Here is a 24,966-nt window from a genome sequence, read left to right on the forward strand (position 1 = left end):
GTAAAACAAAACACACTTCTTTGTGAGACGGTTCGGATTTGCCATGGATGCTAGGTTGTGCTGGTGACACTTGTAGATGTCAGTCGGTAAGAACTTGAGGTGCCCGGGATTGGGATGCGTCTCTCCCCACCGTGTTCTTTGTCCAGGCTGCTCCTGCCACACCTGTCTTCATTCTGATCCTTAAACGTGTCAAGTTCATGTCTGCCCCTGCAGGCTCTGCCTGGCTTGCCCTCTTCCCAGGTTATACTTCTGGGAACTTGCTCCTTCACAGTCAGGCTCCTGACTGTACCCTCACATGTACCCTCACATGTATGAGGCCTTTCCTGACCCTGTCATCTAAAACCACCATCCACTCACTTGCTATCATATCACCCTGTTTCATTTATCATGACCTGATAGTTTTCTTGTTTGCTTCTATTTATGGCCTAAATTTCCACTATAGAAGAATGTAAACTCCACAAGAACAAGAGCTTTGTCTAATTTGCTGCCCTGTTCCCAGAATAGCATGTACACTATATCTTTTAAAAATAATTATTTGTAACTAAAGGAACACAAAGGGAATGAATGAATGTATCACATACAGCATCCAGTCCTCCCACCCAATCTGTGATTCCTGGCAGATCAAAGAACTGTCTGCAGGGAACCCTGCCAACTTTAGGCTTAAAGTTTGGGTCACTCATGTGTCTGCTCTGCATGATTGGTTTGTATTGCTATGATGGGGAAAACAGGGCCAATCATAACTATTCTAAGAACAGCCCTAGGGCACCTGCCTGGCTCAGTCAGTGGAACATGCAACTCTTGATCTCAGGGTTATAGATTTGAGCCCCATGTTGGGTGTAGATGTTACTTAAAAATAAAATCTTCTTTAAAAAATAGAAAATTAAAAAAAAAAACAGCCTATCAGAGCAGGGTAGAAGAGTTATGTGCAGGGTCTCTGGACAGCTCTCCCCTCTCTGCCCTCTAACATGAATAAAGAGAATATAAACCTTAAGATTGGTCAAAAGATGAAAGGGGAAGATAGAGAAAACCACGTTCATGTGGAATGCTGGAAAGTCTTCCATCAGCTTTGCCTGCCCAAATACCCAAGAGTTAAACAAAAGACTTTTAGACTTTGAAGAAGGTATATATATCCCCAGTGTGACTCAGTTTCTTTACCTGAATAGCTCTACTCTTAGAGGCAAGTAGCCCATTAACTGGAATTAGGAGTATCATCACCCCAACACCTGCTAAGATGGAGGGTCCCAGCTCTGCCCACAGGAAGTAGATAGATAAAGCAATCTGGAGAACATTTGACCACAGCAGATGAATGAAGTTGGTCACATCCATGAGCTTCTGAGCATCCACAGACATCAGGTTCACTGTTTCTCCAATGGTGTACTGCTTCCTGGCCTGGTTGGAAAGGGTCAGCGCCTAAAGATAAAGATTGGAATTGGGAACAATAGACACAACTTTTCCAAGGGGCTCTGCCTTCTTGCCTCCCAACCTTATACAGAGTTTTCTCTCATTCTTGACTCCTCTTTCAGGTTATTTCTACCTCCTTGAACCCCTTACCAACCCTACCCCAATATACACATTTCTTTGCTCAGAAAATTCCTTTTCTTTAGTGTCAGTTTAGATGGAATTTGTTCTGAGAAGACTTTCCTGGACTCCTGAGTTTGGGTTAGATACCAGTACCTTCTGTGTACTCCCAGAACATTCGGGGCTTACTTCTGGCATTACATTCATCATACTGAACTGTAATGATGTCATTTTTCTACTTCTCCACCAGACGTAAACTCAATGAGAACAAGGGCTACATCTGTTCATTTCACTACCATATCACATGGCACACAGTATGGAATCAGATACTGAAGGCTGATAGGAAGGGAAGAATCACTTATTGACTCTGGCCTTTTAGATTTGGTTGTGGCAGTGTTACTTGGAGCCATGTTCTTAAAAGGAAGTTGCAGCCATTTCCAAGAAGGACAGAAGTCTCAGAATGAAGAGGAAAGCTGTGCGGTTCATGCATTTGAAGCAAAATTTGTTTATTGTCAGGAATTTGCAGACAATATCTAGATGCTGAATCACATAGCATTGGCTCCTGTTTTCATGTTAGAGAGACCAAAAGATTTATCTCCACAGGTCTGTCACTTACAACGGTGCCTTGCACAAATGCACCCAGCCAAGGGACTTGAGGTGGGGGCATCCAGCCAAGGAACTTGAGGTGGGGGCACTGAAACCAGTTCACAAAAAAACAAAAAACCACCTGGCATGGGCTACATCTTCCTGGAGGAAGGAGAGCTTTCTAATTCACACAAAAGACAGTATAGACCTTTAGGTGGTCCTAGGGATCCTCCATCCTCTTCCTGGAAGCTCAACTGTCATCTTAATCCACCAACACATACTTCTTTGGAACATAACAGGATTCTTGGTTATACAGTAAAATGAGGAAAATTCCCCAAAACATTAGGCCATTAAGTTTCTAGAGAAATCAGTCTGTGGCTATGCTTCCTCTTTGATATGGAAAACAAAAACATCCCCCTCCCCAAAACAAACCAAAAAGCCAAACCAACTAATTACCCTTCAAGGTCATCATTTTTCTATTCTCAGTAAATCTCAGTACAGTCGAAAAGGCATTAATTTAGTTCTAATTGCCTTCATCTGAGGGCAATACCTGTCTATATGATTGTAGGCATTGCAATGACCTAAGTCTTATTTCTCTGTAAATTAGAGATAATGCAGTTACTTCACAGGGCCATGAATTGATAATGGATATAAAAAGTGTTTCATAACATTTCATAAATGAAGCATTGTCTAGCCATTAGAAATCAGTTTTAAATTCTATTTTAGTAGGAATATTTATTTGACTAAAAGTCTTATTAAGAGTTCCATTTTACAAATTCTTTATGAACTGTAACAGTTGCAAAACTTAGAATATATTTAGGAATGAACCACCATAATTGTAAAAGTGTACATTCATAGAAATGGCTGAGATAGCCTGGTTAGTGACCCGATACCCTGCAAATGAGCAGAAATCCAGTATCTCCAAAGGAAATAAAGGGATTAAAAAAATTGGGGGGAAGTCCGAATTCCAGTGTGAGGGTACTCAGGAGGGAGTTTGAAAGACTTGACCAGACTTCTGATCTAGACATTTTGGACTCTCTGTCTGGGTCTCTGGACAAGGCAACATCTGTTCAGGGAAGACAATGACACATTGGTTTTAAGAGACAAACGCAAAGGAGAGAACCAGGAACCGTAACAGAAAATCATTATGATAGAAAACGCTAGTGGCACAAGAAAGAGAGGAAGAAAAGGCAATTGGAGTTTAATGTTCTATTCTACAAAAAGTCCTATCTCCTCACATATGAATTTTTTTTCCCTCAGGCTTGTAGTCACTGACAGTAACTATTGTATTTTCATTTCTTTTTATTTATTTTTTATTGAGATAGAATTGATTCTATTTTTCAAGGGACAAAATGAGATTTCACCTTGGTATCTAGGACACGAGGAAAATACAGTTGCTCTGAAAAAGTTAAAGGTTAAATGCAACACAGCAGAGGGAAGGTTAGCAAAATCATCATAAGGAAATGAAAAACTTCCCAAGTCTGCAGAACTCAGTAACCAGAGAGCATGTATTTACAAAATGAAAAAAGGAGTCAGGCAGAGAAGGGGTGGTCAGATGCTAAAGATTAGAAAAAGTAGTCTCTAGGCAACTGGGTCTGGGGAGGTAGAGCCCTGGCCCATAGAGCATTCTAGTCTATGGCAAAATCGTAACAGAGATAAATACACCATGTCTTATGAACCTGGTTTCAAGTAGTATCCATTTTAAATGGTGATTTTAAGAGTTTGCCATTGGTCAGCTTCTTTTCTGATCTTATATTCTTTCCATTATCAGTATATGTGCTGTCAAATTGAATATTCTAATCTTACATTCTTTTCCAAGGTGTTCTCACTTTGTCAAGAGAGCAAGAAGAGAGAGACAGGTACACGAGCCTTCAAGGCTAAAAGGCAGATCCCAGGCAGAGAACGGCTTGCCAGCTTTTCTCTAGAGTGCATCCTCCCCCATGTCCCCTGAACACGCACAAGCTCTATGTCCGTGAATCCACTTTTCACAATTTTCAAAGAAAAATCTAAAGGAGGTTATCTGGTTAGTTAGAATCGAATGTTAAGATCAGTTTTCATTTCTATCAAAGTTTTCCTCAGTCTTGGAATAAATGCTCACACTTAAGGGAATTTTCTTCAGTGATGTCTAACACAATCCACCTACCTTCTTGTATATGGAAGCCATGATGGTTGTCCGTACGTTTACACCCAACATGAAGCACATTTGAAAGTAGCTCTGAAGGCAGAGAGACTGGATGAGGGCCACAACAAAGAAGAGGACCGAATAGAAATACCCAGTCCACACATACATGTCTGGGTCATTTGCAAAGGAGATCAGCAACCTGCCAAATCAAAATCAAATAAATGAGCCCATCAGGTCTCCAAGGATTGTTCACATTCCTCATGCACAGCCAGCTTCAAAAGTGACCAGAATTGTCCAATACTGTTGGAAGACCTAAACTTCACAGTTGCATCAGGGCTTTTGCTTTTGCTTGGAGGGCTAGCAGCAAGAGATTAGAGATGATGACCCATGGCTGTGAGCAGGGATAATGAAAGAAACGCTCTTTAGACCTGGTGCTGCATGCAATGCTTCGGCCCGGTCTTCCCCTACTTACCAGGGGGTAGTAGGACATGGATCCAATGTGAGTTCGAACTTCCCCTAAAGGAGAATTCATCCTATAGATTCCAGCAGACTACAAAGTCTTGTCATGATTAACCTAAACCTCCCACCAAAGGCTGTGGCTGTAGAGATGGGGTTATAGACACTAGGTATAAGGCTCTGTTGGATTATGCTGCCCACCTCTTGGGCATGCCTCCTCCCAGGTCACTTCTGTTTAACAAGAGTCTCTAACAAGAACCTGGCTTCCTAGGAGGGGAGGGATGTAGGAAAGAGGGAAGCTAAAAGACCTAGTATTTTAGATCTTTAGAACAGCCCTGTGCTTTTCGTGAACGCAACACTGGAAGGTGGAGGAATATTATGAGCATTTTAAACAATGGGAATTTAATAAACTCCTGCCTGCATATCTAAGGGGCAAGCAGGGAGGGGAGTGGCAGAGGAGGCCCTGAAGGACTAGCCAAGGTCCAGGACTCACTTCAGCAGCTGAGGATTCAGGAACGTGAGAAGGTCAAACACCAGCTTCAGTAGGAATGATTTCAAGAGTATGACATAGAAAGTTTTGAAGAGACTCTTGACCAACCAGGACTTGGGAAACTTTTCTGTGGTCCCAGACTTCTTTTTTTTCTTTTTAACTTCTTCCTAGGTATAAAACCAAACAACAGTGCTTACACAGTCACGTAGTGTAAACTTTTGTCTCACACTGCATGACTCCAGTGTTAAGCCTCTGAATCCCGTTGCTTTCTTTGCACAGATTTTGGTCTTCTCACTGCCTGCCACTGTGCACCCTTCCAGCTGCCGTCACTGGTTTCCTTCCCCATTCCAATACTCTTGATCTATCTTGGGTGAGAAAACCAGGCCACTAAGCTGGTAAAAATACCATGTTAAAAAAAAAAAATAAATAAAAAACAAAGAACAGACTCTAAGTAGGGGGCCTGCCAGGAAGGGTATGAACATGAGAATTTTTAAGACTTTTTGTTTTTTCTTGCTTGTGGTTGTTGTAGGATATTATGGGTTGAATTATGTTCCCTCAAAAAATATGCTGTAACTCTAACCACCAGTACCTTAGAATGTGCCTTTATTTGGAAATGGGGCCTTTGCTGATGTAATCAAGTGAGGTTGAAGTTCTTAGGGTGGGCCCTACTCCAGTAGGACTGGTGTCTTTGTAAGAGAAGAGACTCAGACCCAGAGAGAAGATGGTAGTGTGATGACAGAGGTACAGACTGGAGTGATGCATCCATAAACCAAAGAGCAGCAAAACTAGAACATAGAAGAAGGAAGGAAAGTTTCTCCCCTATGGGTTTTGTAAGGAGCGTGGCCCTGCTGATACTTTTATGTGGGGCTTCTGGCTTCCTTTGTGAAATAGTAAGTTTGTTTTAAGCCATGCAGTTTGAGGTACCATGTTGGGGTAGCCCTGGGAATCTAATACATGGGACATTACTGCTCACTCACCAGCTTCTTCCTCTTCCTGTGATTTGGCCTCTTCATTCTATTCATCAAGCCCCAAATTCAGTTTCTCAGCCTCAGTTTCCAGGTTTTTTCTACCAGTGACTTCCTCTTATAATTTTGTCACTGAGATCCCATCTGATCAGTCTCTTGCCTGGCCATCTGCCCCAGGCTGCCTCCCAGCTTCTCCTCTTGCCCCTCAACCATCTATCCTCCCGGCAGCAGCCCAGATGCATTTTTAAAATATAAATCTGATCACATTACTTTTCTGTTCAAAACCTTCCATTAAACCCAGACTCCTTACCATGGTCCACAAGGGTCTACACAGCACAGGCCTTGCCTGCTGCCCTGAATTCATCTCACCCCCTACTCAGCCTCTTTCTCCAGGCCCCGGGACCTTCTTGCAGTTCTCCATACAAACTAAACGTGTTCCCCTCAGCCTCACACTCCTGCTCCATTGGTCTGGATTATACCTCCTTCTGATGGTCCCACAGGTGGACTTTTCTCAGACTTTGGGTCTCTGCTCAAGTGTCACCTCCTCTGAAAAGTCTCTCCTACCATCCTAAAGTTACTTCATGCAAAACATGAACATGTTTTATTTATTCTTAATATCATTTGTTACTCTCAGAGAGTAACATGTATTGGTTTATTATTTATTTTCCAGCTCTATAAAGAGGACTCCTTCAGGCTATTCCTTGTACCCAGTGCCCAGAATATTCTCTGACAATTGATACTTGGTACTTGAGTGAATAAATAAGTGAATTAACTGCTAATGCTAAAGCCCACCAAATTGCAAATTCTGGCAATGCTAAGGTATTGGTTTTTTCTATTTTTAAAGACATATTATAGAAAATTTCAAATATGCCCAAAAGGAGAAAGAATAGCACATTATATTGACATGTACCCATCACAAAGGTATTACTAATGTTATGAATACTACACATAATATAAAATGCACTGCAATGTATAAAGTGCTATCAAAATGTCAGGACAGAATCACTAGGACACTGATATTGTCTTGCCTGAAACACAGAGCACTTTCACACAGACATCATGGGAAAGTTACCAGAACAAGGATATCTTGGCTTTGACTCTGATTCTTGTTCAAGTCATGCAGCCTTTCTCCAGACTTCCCCTGGGTGTTCCTCTGTTGCTGTTTCTGGAGGGTCTTTCTGGCCTTCTGCAGCTCTTCTACCATATATTTTTCAAACTTGCTGACCAGTGCCTTGGTTGTAATCTGTTCATCAACATCCCACACATCTTCCAGTGTCAGAGGTTGCTTGTAGCCTTTCATAACAATGCTGGAACCAGAGTGACCCACAGGCTGAGACCCTACAGGCTGGGTCGGGGCAGTGTCCTTCCTGCTTCTGTTAAAACCGGCCTCCACCCCCAACCCGCAGTTCTGAGATGGAGGGACAGAGGATGGGAGGAGGCCCACTACTCCATCTCCTGGCCCTTCAAACTTGACAGAGTTGTAGGGAGGGCAGGAAACGGATGGGACAGGTGATGGAGTGTAGAATCAGACAAGAAGGGAAGAGGAGCAGCACTGCTGAATTAAAAGCCAGAAGGGCATCATCACCTCCTCCTCCTCCAACTTCCTCAAACACTGGCTGCCTTTCTGCCCCTCTGGCATCTCCCTGAGGGGCCTTCACAATGCCCTTCAGGAACCAAGCAGCCCTGGAAGCCTCCTCTGTGCTATCTCTCTACATCAGGGCCCATCAATCTGGTATTTGAGAATATGGATACAAAAAATATATTACATCTTTATTTTCACTAAGCTTCTCACTGAAAGTTAGTCTTTCTTTATAACATGAATGGCGGCAACCAAACAGTTGTAAACAAGAGTGCCTGTTCCTTTGACACTGGGAGACATCACAGTGTTTTCATGGTGTGTGTACACTCATTGCTACTTGGAGATTGTGGTCATTGTTCACCTCATCACTAGATCTTGTTATTTAACACATTCATAAAGAAGCACTTGTGTTACTTTATCACAAGTTTTAAAAAATATTTAACTGATCATATTTTAATATATTTGGTTTCCTTTGTAACCCTGTACCTTTTACTTTATGTGTTGAAAACATTATATCTGAGAAGGCATCCCTAGACATTACCAGCCTGCACAGGGGCCCATGGAACTACAAAGGCCAAGAATGTTGGCTGCAGATCCTTTGATAGCCCAGGCTAGCTAGCTCACCTCTTACCCTCCAGATTGTGCCACACTGCCTGCCACCAAATGTCCCTTTTCTTGTCGTTCTGCCTCTTTTTTTCTAACATCCTTCCTTTTCTCTATGGAACCCCCAGGCCACCATAAGCAAATCCCCCTCCATCGTCTCCTCCACATGCCACTCTGAAATAAATAGATCTATTAAGTCAACATTCTCGGACTCTAAGTAGAGGAGAAATGGAGGCCTCAGGAAGCATTTTTAAAATTAAGATTTCCAGGGATGCCTGGGTGGTTCAGTTGCTGAAGTGTCTCCCTTTGGTTCAGGTCATGATCTCGGGGTCCTGGGATTGAGTCTTGCATCATGCTTTCTGCTTCTCCTTCTCCCCCTCTGCCCCTTCCCCCTGCTCATGCTCTCTCTCAAATAAATTTTTAAAATATTTTTAAAAATTAAATTAAATGAAGATTTACATCATTTTCAGAAGAATGAGGGGGTAGGGATATGGATAGCCCACACCAGGCATTTCCTACCTGTCATACCAACTAAACGTAATGCTACTCAGAAATGAGGCCGTGAATGATGGATTCTGCAAGACACACACACACACACAAATCAAAAAGTAAATAAATTTGAAACAGGAACTTTGTGGGACTAAAATCAGAATGTGTATAATTCAGTATAATTATATTTTATATATTTCTGATTTTTCTAGATATGTTATGCTAAAAAGTAGACATAATACTGAGGTATATTGGACAACAAATGTTTATCTGGAGACCCTAAAGTCACCAGTAAAAATCCAATTTTCTGCATAGATACATGAATGAATTGTCTATGCTGAGGATTGGTGGGCCAGCGTAAAAGTATTTCCATACTCATAAAAGAGTATTTCCCTATGCTAGCCACTTTCTGTTTCTTTAAGCCACAGATGGTCTACATGGCTATATTCCAGGCTTGTAGGAACTCCATGAGGCCTTAGCATCTCAAAGTTACATGTGTCAAGGCAATGTCCAGTTAAATAATACATGAGGTGGGCATATTTAGAGTCTCACATTTGAGGAGGCATCTTTTTCTGAAAATGCTGATAGGATCAGGACCAGGATCTGTAGTGCATAGCCGATGAAGAACAGGCAGGAGTAAGCCAAGTTAGAATTGCTGTCCTATGGGGAAGAAAAAAACAAAAACAAAAAATAGAGAAAATGAGCCTTTTTCTAAATTAAGTCTAAATGGCCTATGTAGGTCAATGCTTGTGATTAAAGCCTATCATAAAATCCCCTAAACATAATTATCCCAGAGTTCAACTGACTCCATGTCAGTTACTCTTAGAAGTTGCTCAACAATACCTCCTCATGTCACTCTCTCTTTCCTCCTTACCTTTAAGAGTGTCCGGATCAGAGTCTGAAATTGGAAACTACCACAGAGTATTGAGAGAATCCAGAATAGAGACAGGAACCAAGAATCCTTCTGTACACACCATCGCCTGCTGTATTGGATCAGCAAAACCAGGAGCTAGAGAGAAAGTCACATCAAGTTCCAAAAAATATCATTACTAACCAAGGACAAGAGGCAAGAAAAATGCCAGAGAGACAGAAGAATGGTGGGTTGATTAGTTATATCAAGCTCCTTTAGAAGGCTGGCCAAGCAGACAATACAAATGCCAAATTGTAGACGTCCTCCCTGATACAATCTAATTTCTTCTTTTAGGATATCCATTTTCCCTGGGACTCTCTTCCCCACCCCATCTCTATTCACTACACTTGGGTGGGGAGTTAGCCAAGAACACAGTGGGTCACCTTTTGCGTTTAATGGAGTTACCCTGGGAGCCAGAAAAGTCTTTTCAAGACCCAAGGGAGTTAATTTCAGGTACTATAGCAGTCCCCCTGGGAGGCAATTTCTGTTGGAGAGGTCCAAGTTGTCTATATGATTTTCTAATAATATCAAACTAAGCAATAGAACTTGCCTTGTAACATCTCACTTAAATATAACTAAATGTTGGTTTCCTAGACTCAGTGATACTTAATAAATTATTTTACATCAATAAACTTGACTTTCATGTGTATAATTATATTTTATATATTTATTATTTTAACTTTCCAAGTACTGTTTACTTTACTGAAGCCTGGAGGCAAGGAAAGGGTGTATAAATGTTTGGCACACCAAGCCTAGGAGTGCATGTTGACAATGGTGACACACAGAGCTAGGGTGCTAAGGGCCAGCAGGCTTGTCACCATTGCTCGGCCAGCTGTGCTGTCCAGCTGCCCAGGGAACAGAGGTAGATGAAGGTCTCCATAACGAAGGCCTCATGGACGTTAAAGAACATCAGTAGGAATATTGCTGGCTGAAAAGTACAGTATAGGTTGTAGCATGTTATCATCCAGACCTGGGCATATGAGATGATGTAATGAACCAGGCTGATGTTGGTGTCCAGGCTCTTCTGGATGTACTTCCAGTCAAACTCAATGCCCTGGGCTCCAACTCAGAGGGGATGCAGTGGGACATAATGAGCTTGGCGGTGGCCCAGCCCAAGGCAGAACCATGATCTTATACTCTCCTTTGCGCACATTCCAGGACCTGACAAGGTTTAGGCCTACCAGAACTGCCGCATCCATGCTGACCTTCATAACACCCCAAAAAAGTCATAGATGCTGCCTTCCCAGGTAGGAAAAAAAGTGGTCAGGAACAGCATCTTGCACAGCTGCATGAAGAGGTAGGTGACCCTGGTTTGTGCACATTTCTAGAAGGCATTGTACTCAGACATTGTACTTGTTTGTAGGTGATGAAGTAGGGGAAGTAGGCCAGGGTGAAGTCATTCCCAAAGTGGAATAGGGTCATGGCGCCAACCTCCTGGGCCCACTAGAGTGCAGGTCTCTGTCTCAGCTGGCCTGGCACCCATTCATGTGTAATATTAGATGGAAAGATAGGAGGGCGTAAGATATGTATCTTATAGTCTTATATATATATCTTGTCTTTTATAGTCATCAAAGCTAGTAATTACACTAGGGAGAAAGATGTAGAAGTTAGTGTTCAAAAGAATATACAAAACTAAAATTTGATTAAACCTCATGACAACCACTACTACATTACAACTTTGCCTCATCACAAGACCCTCAAAAAAGGTATATGAACTTAGTTTTATTCGAAAAGAGTACATTTTAACTAGATAACTATGAGTAGGAAGATGATACACAGGGCAGGAGTGGGGTAGGCCTTACCCATGTGCCCAGGTAAAGGCTTGGATTGGTGTATCTAATGGCGGGGACTGTGGCTTCTCCAGAGTCTTCTGTGAGTACAAGGACCAGCTCTATGGCTGCTAGAATAAGAAGAAACCCAACAAGCACCTGAGAAGGAAAAAGATCATGGTTAAGAGGATATCATGCTTTAGAATAGAATGGTCTTGATAATAGAAAATACGAATGGTATGAAGGGATTCAGAGAACACAAATACTTCTGGCATCAACAAATACATGTAGTTTAAGCAATGGAATGAAGTTCAATGTATACTAGGATAGGTTTTTGAGGAATGCTGAATGAGTATATTTAAAATATGTTCACAAAGTAATATACAGTAACATGTCTATTTTAAAAGTAAGTGATGTGAACAGACAATTCACAAATATGCTCAACAAATGAAAAACATCAGTTGCGTTAGTACTTCTAGAAATACAAAGTGGGCACCTGGGTGGCTCAGTTGGTTAAGTGTCTGCCTTCAATTCAAGTCATGATCTCAGGGTCCTGGGATCAAGTCTCTCTGTGTCTCCCTTTCCCCTTTCCTCCTGCCCCACACCCCTGCTTATGATCTATCTTAGAAAGAAGAAAGAAAGAAGAAAGAAAGAAAGAAAGAAAGAAAGAAAGAAAGAAAGAAAGAAAGAAAGAGAAAGAAAGAAGAAAGAAAGAAAGAAAGAAAGAAAGAAAGAAAGAAAGAAAGAAATGCAAAGTAAAACAATAGTATGCCATTTTTATATATAAAAGAAAAATATGTTATACTCAGTGCTGGCAAGGGTGCAGAGACATGAACTTTAACACACTTTTGATGAGAATATAAATTGGCAAAAAGCTTCCTAAGCTATAAAAATTTTGAAATTTTTATAGGTTTCAAAAGCCTTAACTGCTCATATTCTTTGATATAGTAATTCCACTCCTAGGAAGCTAATTCTAAGGGAACTCTGAATTTCAGGAAATACTTCTACACAGAATTTTTTAAAAAATTTGTTCATGAAAAAAAAAATTTGTTCATGAGAGAGAGGCAGAGAAACAGGCAGAGGGAAAAGCAGGCTCTGTGCAGGGAGCCCAATGCGGGACTCAATCTCAGGACCCAGGGATTGTGACCTGAGCCAAAGGCAGACACTCCACCATTGAGCCACCCAAGTGCCCCGTTTATGCACAGAATGTTAACTAGAGTCTCCATTTTAGTAGTGAAAGTATTTATAAAACCTAAAATAACCCAAAGAAGTGGTGGAGAGTTTTGTTGGGAGGAATTAATGTTGCAAAGAGTTAATAAATATCCTCCAGTGATGAGCTATTATGTAGCTATCAGAAGGTAGAGGAGGGTCAGTAATGTATCCTCCAGGCTGAGAAGGTGCTTTCACATGGAAAAATGAAGCAATCATTCTATACCATTTACATGGTTTTATTCAGTCAACTTATCCACAGCAGTAATCAGGTAGGTGGACAGATGGACAACAGAGGACATATGCAGCTATTCTCCACCCTAAATTCCCCCATCCATTTCCCACAGCCATCCAGACCTTAATCTCCAGCTTTTATAGAGTGAGGGGCATGTTGGTGAGGTCACATGATAGTTATCTAAAGTAATACCATCTGTGCACTAGAAGGACCTTCTATTAGTTACCTAAAGTGCCCAGAAGGGAGAACAAATGAAGGGCCAAAGATGGAATCAGTGTTGTCAGCACTCCTACACTCCATCCCCAACATTTTATGGCCTGCACAATCTTTACACACCATTCACGATGAGCTGAGAGCCAGATAGCAGGAGGGACTTGCATTCCTATACCAGAGCAGCTATACAGACAGCAACACAGCAACACAGGTCCCCCCAGACCTGGTAAAGAGGTCCTTTCCTCAGACCCCACAGATGAAGCAACTGTGAACTTCAACGTTAAGAGGTAGCCCATGACAGGTAAACATTTCCTGATACAACAGGAAGGAACATCTGCAAAACCCATAAGAAATGCTTTATGGGCAACAGACATGGCAAATCTTATTTTGGCAATAACACAGTAGCTGTCCAGCCCCATGAGCCAAAACCACCCCTGGATTTTCATCATTCCTTATTCTGGAGAGATAGGAGTAATAATCACTCTAGCTTCTTCCTGTTGAAAAGGAGCATAGATCAGGATTTGAAGAATGAAACAGCCTTGTGTCCAATTAAACATATTCCCTAGTAGTAAGTTGAGCTCCCATCCTTCGTAGAGCTACTATTTTGGAACTTTCATGGGTCTTCTTAGCATCTTATTCTACATTTCACATCGAGATCTTTTAGGTCAGTTCAGTTAAACAGTGAGTGGTGTCATTTCAGGAGGTGGTCCTGCAGGTGGGTTTTAAAGTCAGGTGCTTAGTGTGCAAACAATCAGGTAGAGAATTAGCCAGCTATACCAGGAAACCAGAAGAATTCAGAATCCAGGCTAGTTTTGTAGGTAAACTGCAAACCGGGACAAGTATTCAGAATTAATCCAAGGACAGGTAATCAGAACTAGAATCTAATAGCCCTAAAAGTATGTTACTGAAACATTTCTTTCCTAAAATCACCCTCAAAGGCAGCAAGACTAAGTTATTTATAAAATAAGCCCAGTTTTAACAAATTTGGCCTATTTACATAAGTGCGGCAAGAATAGTGGTTGGCTATTTAAGTTCTTTTAAATTTGGTTTGCTGGAATTTTTTTTCTTTTAAGATGTTATGTATTCGTTTGAGAGATAGAAGGGAGAGCAGGAGGGAAAAAGAGAGAGAATCTGAAGCAGACTCCACACTGAGTGCAGAGCTCGACTTGGCGCTCGCTCCATAACCATGAGCTCATGGCCTGAACTGAAACCAATGGTTAGGTGTTTAAACCGACCAAGCCACCCGGGTGCTTCTGCTGGAACTTCTCACAAGGAATTTCAGATTGTGCCTTTAACAGCCTTTCAAGGCCCAGAGCCAAGTCAAATACTTGCTATTAACTCCTTTGCAATGTCTATAGATTTGGGTTACTTCCTCTCTTCCTGAGGCCCCTAAAACATCGTGAACCTGCCAGGAAGTGACCTCTTTACTTACCTGGTAAGGCTCCCAGAACCCCTATATGGAAGGTACCAGGCTGATTTTTCCCCCCAACAGTCATTCATTGGCTCCCTAAAGTCAACCTTAGTTCCTTCAAGTTGTCTGGCCACATCTAAGTCTATGCAGATCTCTCTCAAATGCACACTCAAGACCTTGGTAATACAACCAATGATTCTAATGGTGTCATGTTACAAGGAAAACATTCTTACTAAACTTCTATAAATAACTATAATTGATATCCCTTATGACAGATTCTTCTAGTTTCACTTAAGTCAGCCACCATAGCAGCTTCTATAGCATTGGGTTGGTTAATCACAGGGGCAAGGACAGACACTAAATTCCTATACTGTGCCCTCAGGGGTCTTTTAGTCTCCCAGTATCCCACAGTGGTAACACCCAAGCTGCCACCCTCTGTGGCCCTTTTGCTTAAAGTGGCTCCTTAGCTCCACTAATTTAGTTGCAGAATATTCTCTCATAGTCACTTTCTGACTAGTGGCAATTTCTTCTTGGTCATCCCCAGTACATTTTTTTTTTTTAAATGACTACTATATGGACAATTCAGAAAAAAAAAAACCCTTTGAATTGGTGGAAATGAAACCTAGTAACTCACTGAAATGGATGGATAGTCTTGCATTTAAAAGCTTGTGGGGGGACGCTCAGAGGTTGAGCCTCTGCCTTCCGCTTAGGGCGTGATCCCAGGATCCGGGATCAAGTCCCACATTGGGCTCCCTGAGAGGAGCTTACCTGCCTATGTTCTGCCTCTCTCTGTGTGTCTCTCATGAATAAATAAATAAATAAAATCTTAAAAAAAAAAAAGCTTAGGGGGGAGGGGCAAGATGGCGAAGAGGAGGGTCCCCAAATCACCTGTCCCCACCAAATTACCTAGATAACCTTCAACTCATCCTGAAAATCTACGAATTCGGTCTGAGATTTAAAGAGAGACCAGCTGGAATGCTACAGTGAGAAGAGTTCGCGCTTCTATCAAGGTAGGAAGACGGGGGAAAAAGAAATAAAGAAACAAAAGGCCTCCGAGGGGGAGGGGCCCCGCGAGGAGCCGGGCTGAGGCCGGGGCGAGTGTCCCCAGGACAGGAGAGCCCCGTCCCGGAGGAGCAGGAGCTGCACCGACCTTCCCGGGCGGAAAGGGGCTCGCAGGGAGGTGGAGCAGGACCCAGGAGGGCGGGGATGCCCTCGGGCTCCGGGGACACTAACAGACACCTGCGCCCCGGGAGAGTGCGCCGAGCTCCCTAAGGGCTGCAGCGCGGGCGGCGGGACCCGGAGCAGCTCGGAGGGACTCGGGGGCGGCTCCGCGGAGGGGGCTGCGGGGTGGGAGCAGCTGGCGGGGGGGGGGGGGGGCTCGGGCGGAGGAAGAGGCTCCGCGGAGGGGGCTGCGGGGCAGGAGCAGCTTGGAGGGGCTCGGGGGAGGCTCCGCGGAGGGGCTGCGCGGCCGGAACGAATCCAGCAGCGCAGGCCCCGGAGCTCAGGGCGCCAGGACACAGCCCGGGATCCGGCCTCCCCCCGGGGACAGGCAGAGGCCGGGAGGGCCCAGGACAGCAAGGACGCTCCTGCCCCAGCTGAGCAGATCAGCGGCCCCGCCCGGAGCCTCCAGGCCCTGCAGACGGAGAGCTCTGAGTTACTGCGGGGGCTGACTCCAGGGCTGCAGAGCTGGCCCCGCCACTGGGGTTGTTCCTCCTGGGGCCTCACGGGGTAAACAACCCCCACTGAGCCCTGCACCAGGCAGGGGGCAGAGCAGCTCCCCCAAGTGCTAACACCTGAAAATCAACACAACAGGCCCCTCCCCCAGAAGACCAGCTAGACGGACAAGTTCCAGAGGAAGTCAAGGGACTTAACAGTATACAGAATCGGAAGATACTCCCCCGTGGTTTTTTTGTTTTGTTTTGGTTTTGGTTTTGGTTTTTTTTTTTTTTTTTTGCTTTTAGATTTCTGTTTGCTTCTCCCACCCTTTTTTTTCTCTCTTTCTTTTTCTTTCTCCTTCTCTTTTTTCTTTTTCCTTTTTCTCTTTTCTTTCCTTCTTTCTCTCCTCTCTTTTTCTCCTTTTCCCAATACAACTTGTTTTTGGCCACTCTGCACTGAGCAAAATGACTAGAAGGAAAACCTCACCTCAAAAGAAAGAATCAGAAACAGTCCTCTCTCCCACAGAGGTACAAAATCTGGATTACAATTCAATGTCAGAAAGCCAATTCAGAAGCACTATTATACAGCTACTGGTGGCTCTAGAAAAAAGCATAAAGGACTCAAGAGACTTCATGACTGCAGAATTTAGAGCTAATCAGGCAGAAATTAAAAATCAATTGAATGAGATGCAATCCAAACTAGAAGTCCTAACGAGGAGGGTTAACGAGGTGGAAGAACGAGTGAGTGACATAGAAGACAAGTTGATGGCAAAGAGGGAAACTGAGGAAAAAAGAGACAAATTAAATTAAAAGACCATGAGGATAGATTAAGGGAAGTAAACGACAGCCTGAGGAAGAAAAACCTACGTTTAATTGGGGTTCCCGAGGGCACCGAAAGGGACAGAGGGCGAGAATATGTATTTGAACAAATCATAGCTGAAAACTTTCCTAATCTGGGAAGGGAAACAGGCACTCAGATCCAGGAAATAGAGAGATTCCCCCCCCCTAAAATCAGTAAAAACCGTTCAACACCTCGACATCTAATAGTGAAGCTTGCAAATTCCAAAGATAAAGAGAAGATCCTTAAAGCAGCAAGAGACAAGAAATCCCTGACTTTTATGGGGAGGAGTATTAGGGTAACAGCAGACCTCTCCACAGAGACCTGGCAGGACAGAAAGGGCTGGCAGGATATATTCAGGGTCCTCAATGAGAAGAACATGCAACCAAGAATACTTTATCCAGCAAGGCTCTCATTCAAAATGGAAGGAGAGATAAAGAGCTTCCAAGACACACAGGAACTGAAAGAATATGTGACCTCCAAACCAGCTCTGCAAGAAATTTTAAGGGGGACTCTTAAAATTCCCCTTTAAGAAGAAGTTGGAACAATCCACAAAAACAAGGACTGAATAGATATCATGGTGACCCTAAACTCCTATCTCTCAATAGTAACTCTGAACGTGAACGGGTTTAATGACCCCATCAAAAGGCACAGGGTTTCAGACTGGATAAAAAAGCAGGACCCATCTATTTGCTGTCTACAAGAGACTCATTTTAGACAGAAGGACACCTACAGCCTGAAAATAAAAGGTTGGAGAACCATTTACCATTCAAATGGTCCTCAAAAGAAAGCAGGGGTAGCCATCCTTATATCAGATAAACTAAAATTTACCCCGAAGACTGTAGTGAGAGATGAAGAGGGACGCTATATCATACTTAAAGGATCTATCCAACAAGAGGACTTAACAATCCTCAATATATATGCCCCGAATGTGGGAGCTCCCAAATATTTAAATCAATTAATAACCAAAGTGAGGAAATACTTAGATAATAATACACTTATACTTGGTGACTTCAATCTAGCTCTTTCTATACTCGATAGGTCTTCTAAGCACAACATCTCCAAAGAAACGAGAGCTTTAAATGATACACTGGACCAGATGGATTTCACAGATATCTACAGAACTTTACATCCAAACTCAACTGAATACACATTCTTCTCAAGTGCACATGGAACTTTCTCCAGAATAGACCACATACTGGGTCACAAATCGGGTCTGAACCGATACCAAGCTGATACCAAAAGATTGGGATCATCCCCTGCATATTCTCAGACCATAATGCCTTGAAATTAGAACTAAATCACAACAAGAAGTTTGGAAGGACCTCAAACACGTGGAGGTTAAGGACCATCCTGCTAAAAGATGAAAGGGTCAACCAGGAAATTAAGGAAGAATTAAAAAGATTCATGGAAACTAATGAGAATGAAGATAGAACCATTCAAAATCTTTGGGATGCAGCAAAAGCAGTCCTAAGGGGGAAATACATTGCAATACAAGCATCCATTCAAAAACTGGAAAGAACTCAAATACAAAAGCTAACCTTACATATAAAGGAGCTGAGAAAAAACAGCAAATAGATCCTACACCCAGCAGAAGAAGAGAGTTAATTAAGATTCGAGCAGAACTCAACAAAATCGAGACCAGAAGAACTGTGGAACAGATCAACAAAACCAGGAGTTGGTTCTTTGAAAGAATTAATAAGATAGATAAACCATTAGCCAGCCTTATTAAAAAGAAAAGAGAGAAGACTCAAATTAATAAAATCATGAATGAGAAAGGAGAGATCACTACCAACACCAAGGAAATACAAACGATTTTAAAAACATATTATGAACAGCTATACGGCAATAAATTAGGCAATCTAGAAGAAATGGACGCATTCCTGGAAAGCCACAAACTACCAAAACTGGAACAGGAAGAAACAGAAAACCTGAACAGGCCAATAACCAGGGAGGAAATTGAAGCAGTCATCAAAAACCTCCCAGGACACAAAAGTCCAGGGCCAGATGGCTTCCCAGGGGAATTCTATCAAACGTTTAAAGAAGAAACCATACCTATTCTACTAAAGCTGTTTGGAAAGATAGAAAGAGATGGAGTACTTCCAAATTTGTTCTATGAGGCCAGCATCACCTTAATTCCAAAACCAGACAAAGACCCCACCAAAAAGGAGAATTACAGACCAATATCCCTGATGAACATGGATGCAAAAATTCTCAACAAGATACTAGCCAATAGGATCCAACAGTACATTAAGAAAATTATTCACCATGACCAAGTAGGATTTATCCCCAGTACACAAGGCTGGTTCAACACTCGTAAAACAATGAATGTGATTCATCATATCAGCAAGAGAAAAACCAAGAACCATATGATCCTCTCATTAGATGCAGAGAAAGCATTTGACAAAATACAGCATCCATTTCTGATCAAAACTCTTCAGAGTGAAAAAAAAAAAACTCTTCAGAGTGTAGGGATAGAGGGAACATTCCTCAACATCTTAAAAGCCATCTACGAAAAGCCCACAGCAAATATCATTCTCAATGGGGAAGCACTGGGAGCCTTTCCCCTAAGATCAGGAACAAGACAGGGATGTCCACTCTCACCACTGCTATTCAACATAGTACTGGAAGTCCTAGCCTCAGCAATCAGACAACAAAAAGACATTAAAGGCATTCAAATTGGCAAAGAAGAAGTCAAACTCTCCCTCTTCGCCGATGACATGATACTCTACATAGAAAACCCAAAAGCCTCCACCCCAAGATTGCTAGAAGTCATACAGCAATTTAGTAGCGTGGCAGGATACAAAATCAATGGCATTTCTATACACTAACAATGAGACTGAAATGAAGAAAGAGAAATTAAGGAGTCAATCCCATTTACAATTGCACCCAAAAGCATAAGATACCTAGAATAAACCTAACCAAAGATGTAAAGGATCTATACCCTCAAAACTATAGAATACTTCTGAAAGAAATTGAGGAAGACACAAAGAGATGGAAAAATATTCCATGCTCATGGATTGGCAGAATTAATATTGTGAAAATGTCAATGTTACCCAGGGCAATATACACGTTTAATGCAATCCCTATCAAAATACCATGGACTTTCTTCAGAGAGTTAGAACAAATTATTTTAAGATTTGTGTGGAATCAGAAAAGACCCCGAATAGCCAGGGGAATTTTAAAAAAGAAAACCATATCTGGGGGCATCACAATGCCAGATTTCAGGTTGTACTACAAAGCTGTGGTCATCAAGACAGTGTGGTACTGGCACAAAAACAGACACATAGATCAATGGAACAGAATAGAGAACCCAGAAGTGGACCCTGAACTTTATGGTCAACTAATATTCGATAAAGGAGGAAAGACTATCCACTGGAAGAAAGACAGTCTCTTCAATAAATGGTGCTGGGAAAATTGGACATCCACATGCACAAGAATGAAACTAGACCACTCTCTTTCACCAGACACAAAGATAAACTCAAAATGGATGAAAGATCTAAATGTGAGACAAGAGTCCATCAAAATCCTAGAGGAGAACACAGGCAACACCCTTTATGAACTCAGCCACAGTAACTTCTTGCAAGATACATCCACGAAGGCAAAAGAAACAAAAGCAAAAATGAACTATTGGGACTTCATCAAGATAAGAAGCTTTTGCACAGCAAAGGATACAGTCAACAAAACTAAAAGACAACCTACAGAATGGGAGAAGATATTTGCAAATGACGTATCAGATAAAGGGCTCGTTTCCAAGATCTATAAAGAACTTATTAAACTCAACACCAAAGAAACAAACAATCCAATCATGAAATGGGCAAAATACACGAACAGAAATCTCACAGAGGAAGTCATAGACACGGCGAACACGCACATGAGAAAATGCTCTGCATCACTTGCCATCAGGGAAATACAAATCAAAACCACAATGAGATACCACCTCACACCGGTGAGAATGGGGAAAATTAACAAGGCAGGAAACCACAAATGCTGGAGAGGATGCGGAGAAAGGGGAACCCTCTTACACTGTTGGTGGGAATGTGAACTGGTGCAGCCACTCTGGAAAACGGTGTGGAGGTTCCTCAAAGAGTTAAAAATAGACCTGCCCTACGACCCAGCAATTGCACTGTTGGGGATTTACCCCAAAGATACAGATGCAATGAAACGCCGGGACACCTGCACCCCGATGTTTATAGCAGCAATGTCCACAATAGCCAAACTGTGGAAGGAGCCTTGGTGTCCATCGAAAGATGAATGGATAAAGAAGATGTGGTTTATGTATACAATGGGATATTACTCAGCCATTAGAAACGACAAATACGGGATCCCTGGGTGGTGCAGCGGTTTAGCGCCTGTCTTTGGCCCAGGGCGTGATCCTGGAGACCCAGGATCGAATCCCACATCCGGCTCCCGGTGCATGGAGCCTGCTTCTCCCTCTGCCTGTGTCTTTGCCTCTCTCTCTCTCTCTCTCTCTGTGACTATCATAAATAAATGAAAATTAAAAAAAAAAAAAAAGAAACGACAAATACCCACCATTTGCTTCAACGTGGATGGAACTGGAAGGTATTATGCTGAGTGAAGTAAGTAAATTGGAGAAGGACAAACATTGTATGTTCTCATTCATTTGGGGAATATAAATAATAGTGAAAGGGAATATAAGGGAAGGGAGAAGAAATGTATGGGAAATATCAGAAAGGGAGACAGAACATGGAAGACTCCTAACTCTGGGAAACGAACTAGGGGTGATGGAAGGGGAGGAGGGCAGGGGGTGGGGGTGAATGGGTGATGGGCACTGAGGGGGGCACTTGACAGGATGAGCACTGGGTGTTACTCTGTATGTTGGTAAATTGAACACCAATAAAAAATAAATTTATTATTAAAAAAAAGCTTATAGAAAACTTAGGGTGCCTGGGTGGCTCAGTCGGTTAAGCGTTGACTCCTGATTTTGGCTTAGCTCATGATCTCGGGGTCCTGAGATCATGCCACATATCATCTCTGTGCTGGGTGTGGAGTCTGCTTAAGAGTCTCTCTCCCTCTTTTTTTGCCTCTGCCCTTCCCTCTCCTCAAAAAAAAAGTTTATGGTAAAAACTTACCCCAGAGATCCCAAGTTTTAGGGGTCCAATTTTCTTTCTTTTTGGGGGGGGGGGGTCCAATTTTCTTAAGATAGGATAGTTCTTACTTTAGTGCATGCTTCTCTCTGCCCATGCACCTTTGCCATCTTAATTTCTAACCGTTCCTTCTGACTCTGAATTCTTCCAGACATAATGTCTGTATTTGAGGCACATGAGGCTCATTCACCCTTTTCCAAAGCCAGTGCTTCTCTGGTTTGTTCCAATTCTCTCATTTGGAATTCCCATTCTACGGCCTATTGTAAGGCATAGATCAATGGCCAAGCTACCATCGGGATAGCTCATTCACTTTCTCCACTTCCTTGTCCCCACCTTTGCAAATAGGATAGCTGGCACTCCCTGGGGCATTTTCCTCACCACTGAGGATAGGATAGTTAACACTCTCTAGGTTGCTTGGGCAACCCTGTACTTACACACTGGTCCAAGTTGCTCAAAAGACCTGGCCAAAGCTCCCCATGAGGAGATAGCTGGCCAACCTGGGCTTTCCCCCACCAACAACGGGCTCTCCCCTGGCACCGCCCCTTTACCCACGCTTGCTTTTGTTTTTTGTATCCTCCAAGCTATGCCTGAGAAGGCACTTTAATATGGAAAAAATGAAGGAAGCCTCTCTGTACCATTTGCACAGAATTTTATTCAGGGTAATTTACTAACAGGGGCCAGAGGGCAGACAATTCAGAGCAGAACACAGCTATCCTCCACTACCTTCCTCCCCATTCTCTGAGACTATCTGGACCTTAATCCCTGGCTCTTATGAAGCAAGGGGCATGGTGGTGAGGTCACAGGGTAATTATCTAAAGTGGCACCATCTGTGCACCAGAGGCGAGAACAAGATGAAGGGCCAAAGATGGAGTCAGTGTTGTCAGCATGCCTAAAGTAGTCATCAAAATTATTTTAAAGAATAGTGTTAATAACAATGGGAAATGTTTTTTATATCATCTTTTTAAAAAGGATTTTATTTATTTATTCATGAGAGACACACAGAGAGAGAGAGGCAGAGACATAGGCAGAAGGAGAAGCAGTCTCCCTACAGGGAGTCCAATGTGGGACTCTATCCTGGGACTCCAGGATCACACTCTGAGCCAAAGGCAAATGCTCAACCACTGAGCCACCCAGGCGTCCTTTTTTATATCATCTTAAGTGAAAAGCATAGGCTGCAAAATCGTATATGCAAAGAGTTTAATTATGTTTTTAAAATATGCATAGAAGGGGACCCCTGGGTGGCTCAGCGGTTTAGCGCCTGCCTTTGGCCCAGGGCGTGATCCTGGAGTCCTGGGATCGAGTCCTGTGTCAGGCTCCTGGCATGGAGCCTGCTTCTCCCTCTGCCTGTGTCTCTGCCTCTCTCTCTTTCTATGTCTATCATGAATAAATAAATAAAATCTTAAAAAAAATAAAATATGCATAGAAAAAGGCAGCAGTTTCCAGTTCAAGATACCAGATTTAGTATGCTTGTTTATCTCCCATCCCTCTCCGCCTCATTGAACTGCTGGTAAAGAGGTACCCAAGTAATAAATCCATAATACCACTGGGAATATGAATGGAGAAGGGCAAGCTCAGTAGACTGGGAAAATTTTAGAAGACAAAGAGTAAGCATGTCAATAGTGACAGGGAAAAAGAGCAGAGAAAACCATGGCCCAAAACCCAGAAGGAAAGGCAGCAGGGAAAGGGGTACCTGAAATAGACATTACTGGTTGCTGTGTTTGTATCACCCGTCTGTCCCAGATTCACCTTCCAACCTCGTCCCTTCAAGACTAGAGTGGTAACAGTTGGCTGCTAAGCCAGATCCCCTTGTAAATACAACCTTCTCACATTATCCTATTTGGCCTCAGCTATTTCCTGTTGTGATCCTGATAGGTAGAGCTGCCTACTCAAAGCCAGTCTCTTCTTGCTAACAGAACCCCTCTCCTCTTTTGTAAATTATCTACCCTACTCAGCTCAGCCATATGCTCAGGTGGGAGCTGGACCCATCTCCAACCCTGTGAGGTGGATTAAAACCAATCATGATGGTCCCATTCTCCTGGCCTGTAACTGCTTTGGCCATGGGCATGCAACACAATTCTGGCCAAAGAAAACTGGGGGACAGCTTATGGGGACTGGTTTTTGGGGACTCTGGAAAAGGCTTTCCTCACTGATCAAAGTGATACATAGATCCAGAGTATATAAAGAATTCTTTACAAGTCAACAATAAAACAATAAAAACAATAAAAAGTAACAAGTAACCCAATTAAAAAATAGGCAAAGAGTTTACTTATAGTGTTTTTCCTAAGAAGGTACACGAATGGTGAAAATGCATATGAGAAGATGCTCAATGTCATTAATCAAAACCATAGTAAGAGACCACTTCACACCTCCTAGGATAGCTATAACTGAAAAGATGAACAATAACAAGTATTGGTGAGGATGAGTATTAGAGCCCTCAGACACTGCTGGTGGGAATGTTAAAGGGGATAGCCACTTTGGAAAACAGTTTGTGAGTCCCTCAAAATAGCAAACATAGAGCTACCATGTGACTTAACAATTCTACCCATTGATATATAAGAAAAATGAAAATCTACACTCAGCCCAAATAAACACAATATACTGTGTTAAATATACAATGATGTGTTATTTAGCAATAAAAAAGAATGAAATATTGATATATATTATCACATTGGATGAACCTTGAATACATAATGCTAATGAAAGAAGCCAGACAGAAAAGGCTTCCTATTGTATGACTGCATTTATATATAAAATATCCAGACTTAGCATAAGTAGAGACAGAAAGCAGATTCGGAGTTTCCAGGGGACATG

The 24,966-nt window shown here is 42.5% G+C and overlaps 1 protein-coding gene and 1 pseudogene across 1 annotated transcript in view; both read right to left on the reverse strand.

Annotated features, from left to right (window-relative positions):
- The window catches only part of ABCC2 (ATP binding cassette subfamily C member 2), a 70,326-nt gene that overhangs the window by 35,888 nt on the left and 9,472 nt on the right, over positions 1–24,966 (reverse strand). Inside the window, exons 3-10 of the mRNA XM_072805719.1 lie at positions 11,520–11,645; positions 9,682–9,816; positions 9,360–9,467; positions 8,838–8,893; positions 7,209–7,443; positions 5,175–5,338; positions 4,247–4,424; positions 1,156–1,410 (exon numbers count right to left, since the gene is read on the reverse strand). Of these exons, the coding sequence (XP_072661820.1) occupies positions 1,156–1,410; positions 4,247–4,424; positions 5,175–5,338; positions 7,209–7,443; positions 8,838–8,893; positions 9,360–9,467; positions 9,682–9,816; positions 11,520–11,645 (1,257 nt within the window). The remainder of the gene's footprint in view (positions 1–1,155; positions 1,411–4,246; positions 4,425–5,174; positions 5,339–7,208; positions 7,444–8,837; positions 8,894–9,359; positions 9,468–9,681; positions 9,817–11,519; positions 11,646–24,966) is intronic.
- On the reverse strand, positions 10,470–11,139 carry LOC140621013 (BOS complex subunit TMEM147-like; annotated as a pseudogene).

Source organism: Canis lupus, chromosome 29, assembly GCF_048164855.1.
Source record: "Canis lupus baileyi chromosome 29, mCanLup2.hap1, whole genome shotgun sequence".
Lineage (NCBI taxonomy): Eukaryota > Metazoa > Chordata > Mammalia > Carnivora > Canidae > Canis > Canis lupus.